This window comes from Rhipicephalus sanguineus, chromosome 1 (assembly GCF_013339695.2).
Source record: "Rhipicephalus sanguineus isolate Rsan-2018 chromosome 1, BIME_Rsan_1.4, whole genome shotgun sequence".
NCBI classification, from domain to species: domain Eukaryota; kingdom Metazoa; phylum Arthropoda; class Arachnida; order Ixodida; family Ixodidae; genus Rhipicephalus; species Rhipicephalus sanguineus.
The window spans coordinates 23,854,604-23,867,084 of record NC_051176.1 but is presented as its reverse complement, the minus strand read 5'-3'; the positions used below and the strand labels follow the sequence as shown (position 1 = coordinate 23,867,084).

The window sequence follows — 12,481 nt, the reverse complement described above, 5'->3', positions numbered from 1 at the left end:
TAATCAGGGACTACAAAAGAGATGGCATTCCTCGCGCTAGACCAGCGCTGTCAGCAGACGCTGTTCCGACCATCCTTCCGAATCACCCCGCGTACCTTAGCAAAAGGACTCCCAAACCCTGGATCAAAACAAAGCGACAAGAAGGTGACCAAACGACCAGCAGCAACAAAAATTCGAATCGCAGAATACGCGCCGTCCGCCAAAAATGACCCGAACGACCAGTCGCCATCGAATAACGCATATACATTTTACGCTAGCGAAGAAGCACAAAAAGCAGCCTGCCCAAATGAGGTACGGAACTAGTTGAACTTTTTTTTTCACCTCAACACCTTTCTAGTGCTACACGAAGCACTAATTTTGTTTTCCACTTTTTTCCGGTACTTTATTGCACTTGGACATCATGCGAAGAAGCGACCGAAAAAAGTTGGCATGTATTTCTTTAAGCCTCACGATGCCCACTCCAAGGTGTATATCAGGTGGAGGTTTGTTGAACAACATTGTTTGAGTTGCTAGTAAGAAGCCGAAGGCCTGCTCGAAACATTACAGATATGCCTTCGCAGCAGATACGTTCTTGTTATGTAAATGTTGTTATTGAAAGAAAAGTTGACATTATGTACTGCCACACCGTTTTAGAACGCAAATTTGTGATATTTCTGGAATCTAAACTTTTAGACTGCTTTTGCGTTTTGTGGATGCCTTGTGTGTAATCTTTACGCCAATGCTGTTCATAAACAATTTAAATTTCATAAAGTAAAATTCAGATTTGAAAATAAAGTCGTTTAGCAATGCGCCCCCACAAGAATGTTTCGTTCGAATGTATCCATTTTTACTCTAACAGCTGGAATTGCGCTTGTTTGAAATTTCAGGGTAGTAATTTTCCACAAATAAACCGGATGTTGTGGGTGCCTTTTATTATCTTTCTGACAACATGCACTTTCACGTGCATGTGAAGCGGTTTCTTATGCGAAAAGCACACCGTCTTTCGTAACTTGACTGGCGAGTTCGGTCGACTTCGGTCACCGCCAACGCTTGGCAGGCGTTGAGCATGCGTTCAAGGCGCATGCAACGTTCGAAAATGGCTGATAGAGCTATGCGTCAACAAGTGCAAACATCGCGCTAATTCGTTGACAAGCCATCACTTAATAGTGGCTCTGTCGGAGATCTCTCCAGCCTGCGCTGCAATCATAGCGGCAGCGTGTTTCTTTTGTATTTCTTAACGAGAAAAGCGAATGCGTGTGGACGGAATTCGACCGTATGGATAGCAAGCACTTGTTTATAAACACACAGTCCGCTAAAATAACTCGCAACGCCCATCTAGCGTAGCCGCGAAACTTGTAAAGCCGCATAACCTTTCAAGAGGAAATGATAGTGGCGCCATCACTAGGAGGCAACATGAGGTGCCTCAGGCGGCGCATGTATCTGAGCCCACTACCCCTATTCTAGTACACTGAACTTGGACTAGCCGCAGGGGAGCAGTAAAGAGCCACTTCACCGCTTTCCCGTTCATCCCCCACCCAAACTGGGAAAAGTAGGAGGGAAGGAACGACACCTGGCATATAGATTCGTAGTCATTTACAATCTCACAGTATACACAACCAGCGAAACGTGGTGTCTCTAAATATTAATCGATTGAACTTGGTCTTCTTTAGAAAGACTTTATATTAAAGGGCTCTAACAGTAAAGAAATTGGCACGCGGCTTATTCTGAAGACTTCTGCAAAATACCTTGCTTTGTCAGCCACTTGTTTTGTTTAATAAGTGAGAATTTAAGGTACTAGAGTCATAGCAGGTTCTTCATACTCACCATATTTACAACGCCAAACTGAGACTGTGAATGTTGCAGATGGAATGGTCAGATGAAGAACAGGTTAAAGGTGGCTCTACTTTTTAAACTTGGCGGAAATATTTCCGAAATGTTAATAAACACTGTTGTGTTGTCGCGGTATCGGGCGGCCCGGCCTGGACAATCTCTTTGTGCAGACTCTTTCCTTGATTTCAGATATCTGTATGAATATAAAAAACCACGTCAAATTGAGTGCAAATGCAGTTCTCTGTCGCTAGCTCTCTCTCTCACTATATATATATATATATATATATATATATATATATATATATATATATATATATACACAACTAAGCGGTTGTGTCTCTTCTCTTCCCAAGTACGTTTGTCCATTGGAAAAGCTTCTTCAGTATATATATATATATATATATATATATATATATATATATATATATATATATATATATATATATATGTATGTATATATGGCGGACAGAGTGCGCGACGCCAGCCCCCCCACTCGCGAACGAGTTGGTACGCCACTGGACTCAAGTGTGCCTACATGTGCCCTTATGTTGTCCTGTCTTGTATGTGTGTTACAAGGAACCTACAAAAGATGTGCTACCAACAAGCCCACATCGCATCCCTTGTGGACTCAATGAAATCACGCGGCTTCTATTGGCGCGGAACATAAACTCAGCAATACAGAATGTTGGCGACTGAAGTACTGCTCATTTTCATCCGCTGCCTAATGTCAGGACCCGCCTTACGGCAGACGCATCGACCATGACATCGCCTGCGCTACTGCAGCAACACAATGACACAAATTGTAGGCGGCTGTGCTCCTTCTAAAAGCATATGAAAAGTATAGAGGCTCGCTACAACACCTTTGGGAGAGAGACGCTAGCGATCTACTGCGTTGTCGAGCATTTTCAATTCTTCCGTTTCCTTCGTGTTACGTGGTTGCTTCTTATGTGTCCTTGATGTTTTGTTCGCGCTGTGTGCGAAGATTACATGAGGGCTGCATCTTTTACATTGCGACTAACTAGAAGCCGTTAACCTCTGTCTTTAAGAACAATAGTCTCTCTTACTCAGAATGTGAGCACCGGCAACTTTCTTTTAAGAGCGAATTTTCTAAGGGTGTGCGCCACATCTCCAGGACAGATAATGAGGGAGATGATGAACTGCCTCTTAGTTCTTTAAATTCCAAGCCCTAGCCGCAGCGCAGCAAAATGACTGCGATATGCGCCATTCGCGGGAAGAAGGCTTGTTACTCCAGCGTCTTGAGTGCCGCTTCCTTGTATCGCAACCATGGTCGCTTAAACACATCACAGGCAGCTTCTCGCCCGTTCGTGCACCATCAGTTCAGGCGGCCAATATTCGATTTGCTCAACTACAAGCCACAAGAGCATGGCTGTTTTCGCGCAATGAAACAACGAGGGAAGGGATCCACGTGATGTGGGCATTACAGCGACACATGGGCTTATAACAGACCGCTAGGTTTGGCTAGGATCGACAAAGGTGTTCGAAGCTGGACAAGAACCCTTAGAGCCGTGAAAGTGGTCCAGCACCCGCGCAGAGCAGTGTAGCCATTCCGGCCGCCAAAGAGGCGTTTCACCACGAGGCTTCTCCCTCCCTGCCACACACTCATGTACAGGCTGTTTCACACTTAGGGGAAAACTCGGAGCACGTTTTCCCCTCAGTGGGAAACAGCCTGCATCCGCCCCTCCGTCGAATGGCTCCAAAGGTTGTCGCAAGCAGCTTCTTTTCGAGACACCGCGGAGGAAACCGTGCGGGAAGCATTTGTTGCTATGTGGCGGTCGAGCTACGCTGCCCTCTCCGCATCACAGCTGGCCGAGCCCGGAAGTTCCAGAGGTAGGTTTTTTCTACCCTGGCACGACTGCTCCGCATGCGCCTCCATAACGCTGTGGCTTACCACCCAGAGAGCAACGTCATGGTCGGGTGCCTCTACCGACACTGAAGGCGCCGTTTGCCGCCACGTTCGACAGAACGCACTGTGTTGACAAGGCGTCTGTACTACTACAGGGGCTCCTTACACCACTCTAGGTTCAGCTCGCAGACAGCGCAGCCGAGCTGACCTAGAGACCAATTCGCGTCCCATGCGAGTTCTTCGGCACCCAGGAAGGCACTCCGTCGGCGTTCTCGCAGCGCATAGAGGAGCTACATCCATGGCTCGACTAAAGTCACTGGAACGGGAAAAGTACCGCGACCGTCCTGGGCGCCGCCTAATTTGGTCCAGCGCGGCCGAAGCGGCGGCGGTGCGGTGTTGATTTCACGTGGAGTAACGCATGTTTTACGCATTGCGTGCGCTTTTGGAGCCCCGAGAGAAGCATACCGTTGTTCTCTGACTGATTAGGAAAGAAATAGCGCTTGCCTAGATGCGCACGCACGCGTACTAACGCGATAAAGAAATGCGAACTGCGCGGCATTTACGCGCTCGGCTGTCTGCATTTATTAAATGCGAAGCATTTATTAGCGAATTTCTGCGACTTTGTACGTATCTATCTATCTATCTATCTATCTATCTATCTATCTATCTATCTATCTATCTATCTATCTATCTATCTATCTATCTATCTATCTATCTATCTATCTATCTAGCCGCCCCCGACTTTGTGCTGTCCTGGCCGCGTCGTTAATGGGATGTACACCAAATTTGGTACGGCATAACATGACTGTATGACGAATATAAATTACAGGTGATAACATGAAAATAATGACATGCATGCCATGTACGGCATGATTTACATGCCACGCTCATGGTGCGCTTGCGGCCGCTTCGATAGCTTGATACACAACAAAATAGGTATGGCGTGACAAGAGTGTATGACGAACATAAGTGACTGGTTATAACGTGCAAATCATGACAGACATGACACGTAAAACATGATTTACATGACATGCGTACCATTATTTTCATGTTACCGCTGGGTATTCATGTTCGTCATACAGTCACGTCACGCAATACCGATTTTGGTGAGTATCAAGCAAGCGAACCGGCTGCAAGAGCATCATGAGCATGGCATGTAAATCATGCCTTACATGACATGCATACCATTATTTTCATGTTACCGCAGGGTATTTACGTTCGTCATACAGTCACGTCACGCAATACCGATTTTCGTGCATATCAAACAAGCGAACCGGCTGCGAGAGCATCAGCCATTATTTTCATGCTACCACCTGTTATTTGTGTTCGTCATACAGTCACGTCAGGCAGTACCAATCTGTAGCAGTCATTTAGCATGGTGCGCTGATAATTATATGTGAGCCCAAAGGCGTCAGCTTTACGCCAAACATAATAAAGAGCCGCCTGGCAATGGTATTGTGCATGAACCTCCTGCGACAACCACGCGAAACAAGCTGCACTAGTGCAGGGTAGGCGCAAGCATTCCCCGAAGAACATTCGCGCATTCTCAATGAAGCGTTTACCTCACAAAGGCGGGTATCACTCGTGGGAACAAAATTTTCCCGCCTTATTCTGTGCAGCCACATAGCCCGTCGCTTGGCATCCTTTTTCCCGCTGGAAATGGCAAAGAGGGCCTTGCTCGTTTCCCGCCGGTTGCTGCACCCAAAAGCGCAACACCCAGGCATTCTTCGATGCCTCGATAGGCTTTCGATGAAGTCTCAAAACGATACGGGATGCCGTAATGTTCCTGCACGCTTTCCTGAGCCTATAAAAACAATCACCCTCCAAAGCGCCGTGCGTCTGCGGCCGGGAGACACTAGCGAGGCGAGCGAGCTGGACCATTTATGTGGCGAAGCCGCCGAAAGGGCGCGGCGGCAAAGAGAAAAGGAACGCGGTACTTTTCCCGTTACAGTGACTTTAGGCTCGACTAGCTTCGATCTACGCCGCTCGTGTGGCCCGCGACTAGCATCATTAACGTCAATGAACACAGCCACGAAAGTTTTCGTACGACGTGAGTTTGTCAAACAACCGCTCACTTTTTCCTATGGAGGTGCCTTTTGTGCGGTTCCGTGTTCAGAGCAAGCATTGAGCAAACGTGAGCCCCATAAAGTCAGCCTGTCTTGAAGATTAGCTCTTCCTTTTCTTCCTCCTTTCTTCTATGCAGCTCCCCCACTCTGGGAGAGAGCCTTTCGCCCGTCTATTGGTCGCAACAAGGCGATAATCCGACATGCAACTTCCCTCGCTTCATTCCCTCTCGCTTTGTTTCCCCTCCCTCGCTCTCGCAGAGCACCTTTCGCTGTCCAGGGACCTGTTTTTAGTGGCACAATAAACGTGAGTCTATTCTGTGCTTTGAACATGCTTGTTTCTAGCCTCCGCTAAACCGAGCTTGCCGCAGCGCCATCTGAGTATCTTAACGCTCCTTAATATTGAGCAGCTCTTAAGATTTTCACGCTTTTATTGTATTCACGTATACTTGCGCTGCACCCTGCTGACAGAATTTCGTTATGAGAGTGTGCATTTTTCCCGACAATTTCGGGTATTTCTACTAATGCGTCGCCATTCACCGTGAAGTCTTCTTTGTCGGAATAATGCCGGTATTCGTTGTACCTGGTTCACCTAGATTCTTCATATTTGAATTACTGCGTATAAAGGCTCGCATGCTTTTTTTACAACAATATCCCAACTATTTTAGGAAATGTAAATTCGTAAAGGCGCCGCGGTGATTGCGGTGCTCGGCTGCTCTTTCGTAAACGCGCGGGTTCCGGCCCCGGCGGGCGCATATCGGTGGAGACGAAATGGCCGTGTACTGTGCGATGTCGGCTATCGCGAAATGAGTGACTCCCAAAGAGAGAGACGCTTCTTTAACTGACAATCATGGCGAACGGTCCGCCGCGCAGTCCCATCACGAGCTCTGCCCAACTTCGGCTCTCTCCTCTTCTCTCGGGTGCCCCTTGTTGCTCCGTTCCGCCTTCGACATCATCCGGGGCGGGTCAAGGTGAATCAGAGGCTTCGAGCGCGGAGAGCCTTTGTACCGGGCGGAATCACAACTGAACCATCGGCGAGACACACGGAGCAAGTGCGCACTAGATTGTCTCTCCCTGACAGTGACTCGAGCACTCTGCCCAATTTTCATGATGTCGCCGGTGCCATGTCTTCTTGCAAGAGTACTACATCACCAACTCGTAGTTTTGTTGTCGGGCTCGTCGGGCGATTGCGCGCTGACCGCAGCAATAGCAGGTACGTTCGTTTCCAGCTCTACCAAAGTTTTGCTGCTAGGCGCTAGCGATGACGAGCTTTTTTGTTGCAGATCAACCGATGTACGAGGTTCTGATGTGCAGACCTGTTGCGATAATGATATGCTGCGTTTACCCAACAAGAAATGCTATGGTGTGTAGGGCTGTAGCTCGTTAGGCTCACTGTCGAGATGGGTTAGCGGTCTGGTGTTGATAACTGCTTCCAGCTCACACAGTACCGTTGTGAGGCCTTCCATGTTAAGACTGTAGCGTCCCAGTGACTTCTTGAGAGCAATTTTTATCGTACCCCTTCCACCATCCGCCCCACCAAGAAGATCGTTCTGCGACACACTTGTATCCTGAGCTCCGCGGCGAACTCTGGAGGAGCGGGTAGCGCAGATCCAAATGACCTAACACAACTCGGAACGTGTGGGCGTTGTCAGAGTAGACTACAGAGGGCACTCCGCGGCGTGCGACGAAACGACGAAAAGGGAGCAAGGTCGTGGCAGTGGTCATGTCCGCCGTAAGCTCACGGTGAACGGCACGCGTAACGGCACAGGAACACTGAAGTATGTAAGCCTTTGTTGAACTGCTTGCTGACGTGGCGTACAGCGGCCCACAGTAGTCTATCCCTGCAACTGTGAAGGGCTGCTTTTCGAAATTCTTTCGCGTAGAAGTTGGGCCATTTGTGCTGTCTGCACTGTTGTTTTCCTTCGTTTGCATATTCTACACTGAAGAATGATCCTCTTCACTGTTTGGTGCCCTCTTAAGAAACGCTGTCGAAGCTCCGCGAGAGTTTCTTCACCATTGATCGTGCGCAAATGTGCTGCTGAAACAAGTAGGCTGGCGAGCTTATGGTCGCTAGATAGTAAAATGGGGTGACGAACGTCCTTTTCAGCATGCAGCTCTTGCAGTCGCCGACCCACGCGAATTAGGCCGTTCTCATCCATAAGCGGGCCCAAACGAAGCAGAAGGGATGTGGAAGGTAACGGCCGACCTTTCTTGAGCGCATGAACTTCTATCCGGAACGAGTCTTCGTGCAATATGTGCAACCAATATTGCTCAGCTTGCAGTAATGCTTCCGCTGTAAGAGGTCCAGAAGCTGACGAGAAGCGTCTAGCGTTGCGGCTGGAACGCTGGATCCATGAAGTTACTCTCAATAGTCTTGTTAGAGTTCTGTAGTTTTCCAGGGGCACGACGCCTTGGCGAACACTAATGGCGGATGAACAAACAGGCGCAGATCCTGTGGACAATCTTTGATCATTCTTCAGTTTCTCCGGCACGGCCATGGCGAATTAGGGAATGTCAAGTTGCGCTCGGTTTCTTCAATATCAGTGCCTGGATAGTTCTGCTGACAGGATAACAGGCGATGACGAATTGTAGCGGCCAAAAGAAACAGGCTCGCTGCAGCTCCAAACGGGACTCTGGTCATCCTCCGAGTTGTAATTTGTGGTATGGGCTCTTCCTTGATGTGCCGTTTTTTCAGCCACAAAAGCCGCATAAGTCGCAATTTTCGAGCCTAATCAAAAGCTGGAAGTATGCTTTCTTTATGGCAGCCGCGATAACTGCGGGGTGGCAGCGAAAGTTCAGTAGTAGCTCGATGATGTCGGCACCAAGTTTTATGCTCTTCGGTAGGACATCGTTAAGGAAAAGACCTTCATGTGCTGAGGCATCAAACACCACTCGAAGCTTCGTTGTTACGGCGTCCCAACGAACTACTGCGTGATGGGGCATACATTATCTCTGCTCTTGTACCCTTTCAGCATGTAGAGTGTACTGCAATGGCCTGCTCTAGTAACGTTGGCTAGCGTCGATGTGACATCAAAAACCCTCGGTGGTCTAACATTCTCCGGAGCGCTCTCTTAGGGCGTCTCTCATAGCCTAGCTCAGTTGTTTTTGGAACTTTATAAAACAACCAATCAACTATACGTACAGGCACGGACGCCTGGATACATGCACTCACACCATTCCAGCATACATAGGTTTGTGCTAAAACATAGTACAGACGCAGTTTATTTATCCCATCACCATTGTTTCAAACCCACATGTGTTAAACCAAAATGGAGCGAGTGTTAAAGTGGAACACGTGTTTAAACTTTGTATAACGTTTAAATACGCCACATACCTCCATACCTTAACGTTCTGGTGCCTGTAGAAAATAATTATGCTATGTTATATAACGGAAAATCAGCTAGAAAAGGGAAAACGAAGAACAACAAAGGTTGAGATAGGTAATATTTCTCAAAAAAGTTCCAAGTGTATCGTCAGTACCTGTTTCCTACAAATTTTCGCCAAATGTTTTTGTAACATGAAATATCATTGACAGAGACGAAGCTATTTTGGGTTGCAGTTGTTTCTAAAAATACTATGCTCTCAATTATTGCACTGGCTTTACGACATTTCAGCTTGGTTACTTCTCAAGTACCCCTTCATAAAACATCGCAAAGCGCCCTGAAGGAAAAAAATAAATTACTCTGTTGACAGAGTCTCGCTGACGCGTGCTTAGCTTGTCCTCCACAATATACCGACAACTCCTTTTCGTTTCAATCCTTGCTATATCGGTGCAGACATCCGTTCATTGTGGACTGTTAATTGGTTGAAACACAGTACCCTGGAGCCATGGTAGCGGGCGCACGTTTACACCATCTTTGAGCACTAGTGACACCAAGCTTATTCTCTACGACAAATGATGAAAATATGATGCGGTGACACTGCATTTTAAAATGTAGCACCCTTCCGTTGTTCTCCCTTTGCTCGAAAACTAACAATGCAGTCTGAATCATTCGTCGAAGCGTCGAACCCCGCTCAAAGGCAAATGCTTATTTCCAGCCATATTCGTGACGAACGCAGCGTGATGGCGTTCATAAAATAACTCAAAGTAAAGTTCGCATGTTCCTTGTCCGTTCTGTAGGAAAGAAGATGGCTTTTAAGCGCTCGTTTTTCTTTGTTAGACACAATATTAACGAGAACTAACAGACAATAATGCCAAGGAAAATATAGATGTTATTTCTAATAAGTTGAATGTATTTGTGAAGAAGGTAAAGTGGACGAAAAGATAACTTGCCGCCGGCAGGGACCGAACCTGCGACCTTCGAATAACGCGTCCGATGCTCTACCACTCAGCTACGGCGGCGGTCATCCCCCGTCCATTTTATAGGGTATATATGTGCATTTAAACCCAGGAGTGTTAGTCAGCGCCGATCGCAGCCATGGCGGTCCCTGCCGGCGGCAAGTTATCTTTTCGTCCACTTTACTTTCTTCACAATTATATTCCACCTATTACAAATAACATCTCCTATACTTTCCTTGGTCAGCTTCCAGCTCGTAAAAAGATCACGTGCTACGTGACGCCAAAAAGGCCGAAAAAAGTGTTCCACACTAGTCACCATGGCTGCGATCGGCGCTGACTAACACTGCTAGGTTTAAATGCACATATGTACCCTATAAAGTGGACGGGGGTTGACCGCAGCCGTAGCTCAGTGGTAGAGCATCGGACGCGTTATTCGAAGGTCGCAGGTTCGGTCCCTGCCGGAGGGAAGTTAACTTTTTGCCCACTTTACTTTCTTCACAATTATATTCCACTTATTACAAATAACATCTCCTATACTTTCCTTGGCATTATTGTCTGTTAGTTCTCGTTAATATTGTGTCCGCTTTGTAGTAATTCTTATATGATTGTGCGAGTGGCCTTATTTATAGAATACTGTTTGCCTATTATGACGCGGCCTTCCCAATCGGGAATCACCAACTTGGAATATTATTGGATTCAACGCACTCCATGGCATCGAAGCCGCTGCTTTCGTGGAGCCACCGTGCGGGTCGCACGTTGTCGTGGCCTCCATGGCCATCAGCACCAGCCACATTTCATTTTTATGGTGGAAGAATGCTTTCGTATTTATATTTACGAGTGCGCATTCGTTAAGGAATTGTAGGTGTTAAAAACTTGCGACGTACTTTCCATTACGTCCTCCCATATTATTCCACTGTGCCATTTCGGAAAGCTAAAAGCAGCGTTTCCCTAAACAAGCGGGGGTAAACTCACGATTCTATCATTAAACTGTCTGACAGAGCCAGCTAGTGGTGATATCCTCGGTATCTATTGTTGTGCTTTCTTGCCATCAGGGTATGGTCTCACGGAAGTATCAGCCGCTGCTGTATACTGTCGGCGGCCCTGCGACGACTCTAGCTGCCTCGGCCCGCCTGTGCCGTTTCTCGAGATGAAGGTGAGAACTTTCAGATGTAGCCTAGTGACAAGTGCTTCATCATAAGGGGACGTGAGCAAGCAGGCGTCGGTTCTTTCCTGTAGTGTTGTACTTGTCCCCGTACGGGGGTGTCTGCTGCGGAAGCGTTAGGTGTATTCAGACACCGCCGACCCGAGTAAATGCCGATAGGGCAGCACCAGAATGTCTCCTCGCGGCTGTCTAGCTCACATAATGAGCTGGCGCCGACTGCACCAGACAGGGACGAAGAAAGGTGTGCATCTTTCTTCATCCCTGTCCTATTCTCGCTGGTAAAATGTATTGATGCCATAGCACCGACGCTTTGTAGACACTGTACCATATGGAAACTATTTAAAGGATGTGAACAAAAAATGTGATGTAACTTGGATGCACCTTTGAACGGAACAAGGCAATTGAATTTCAGTCTCACGTTCCTGGTGGCTGCTATAAGAAATTATAGTTTCGCTCGCTCTTGACGATTACAAAAGCAGTAAAACTATTGCTGTTTGCGAACTAGCTACCATATTTAGTTAAACGTTTGTTAGCTAAACCTTGTGTATTTTATGGAAGAAGTTGAATAACTTTCGAATTGCCAGTCATTTATGGAGTTAGAGTGGTATTTAAACGAAGTTCATTCTACCCAGCTGACATATTTTGTCCTCAAGGCTGATACAGGACTTGAGAAATTTTGATCAGCCGGCTGATGCATCTACGTTCACCAAAATCTCACACTTCTAAAAATGTGTCACACTTCTAAAACTGAGTCAATCTCACTTGCAGTCAGACTCACCTGTCGGTACAACTGTGTCGTCTCATTAGTAAGCTAGCGTGTTCTCACCAAAGCTATGAAGAACGAAATAATTACACCTGGTCACATCGCTGCTGTAGGTGGTGGCTGAACCTTATTTGTTCCGTGGACGCATTTCCTCCTTGTATATTTGACTCTTACGAATCAGAGGAAACGCCTGCACCGTTTAAGTTCTTTGTGTTAATCTCTCTCGCTTCAAGGTGGTTGACGTGATCACGAACCAAGTACTTGGCCCGCGGGAGTGCGGCGAGATATGCATACGAGGGCCAACTGTATTTAAGGCTTACCTCAACATGCCGGAAGCGACGGCGAAGGCGTTCGACGAGGAAGGATTCTTCCGCACTGGTAAGAAGGAAAGCAAATGCGGTGATATAGGCAGCACATTTGCCGTTATCGAAAAGAACTTTTGTCAAAAAAGTATACGTCTTCACAGATCGGTTTATTTTCTCACAGACCATACATGGTATCAAGATCTTGGACAGCTTACGTACAGGAACCATTGTTTAGT

General features: G+C 47.1%; 1 protein-coding gene across 1 annotated transcript in view; it reads left to right on the top strand.

Moving 5' to 3' along the window:
- The window catches only part of LOC119389835 (luciferin 4-monooxygenase-like), a 136,191-nt gene that overhangs the window by 110,482 nt on the left and 13,228 nt on the right, over positions 1–12,481 (top strand). Inside the window, exons 7-8 of the mRNA XM_037657236.2 lie at positions 11,068–11,168; positions 12,174–12,318. Of these exons, the coding sequence (XP_037513164.2) occupies positions 11,068–11,168; positions 12,174–12,318 (246 nt within the window). The remainder of the gene's footprint in view (positions 1–11,067; positions 11,169–12,173; positions 12,319–12,481) is intronic.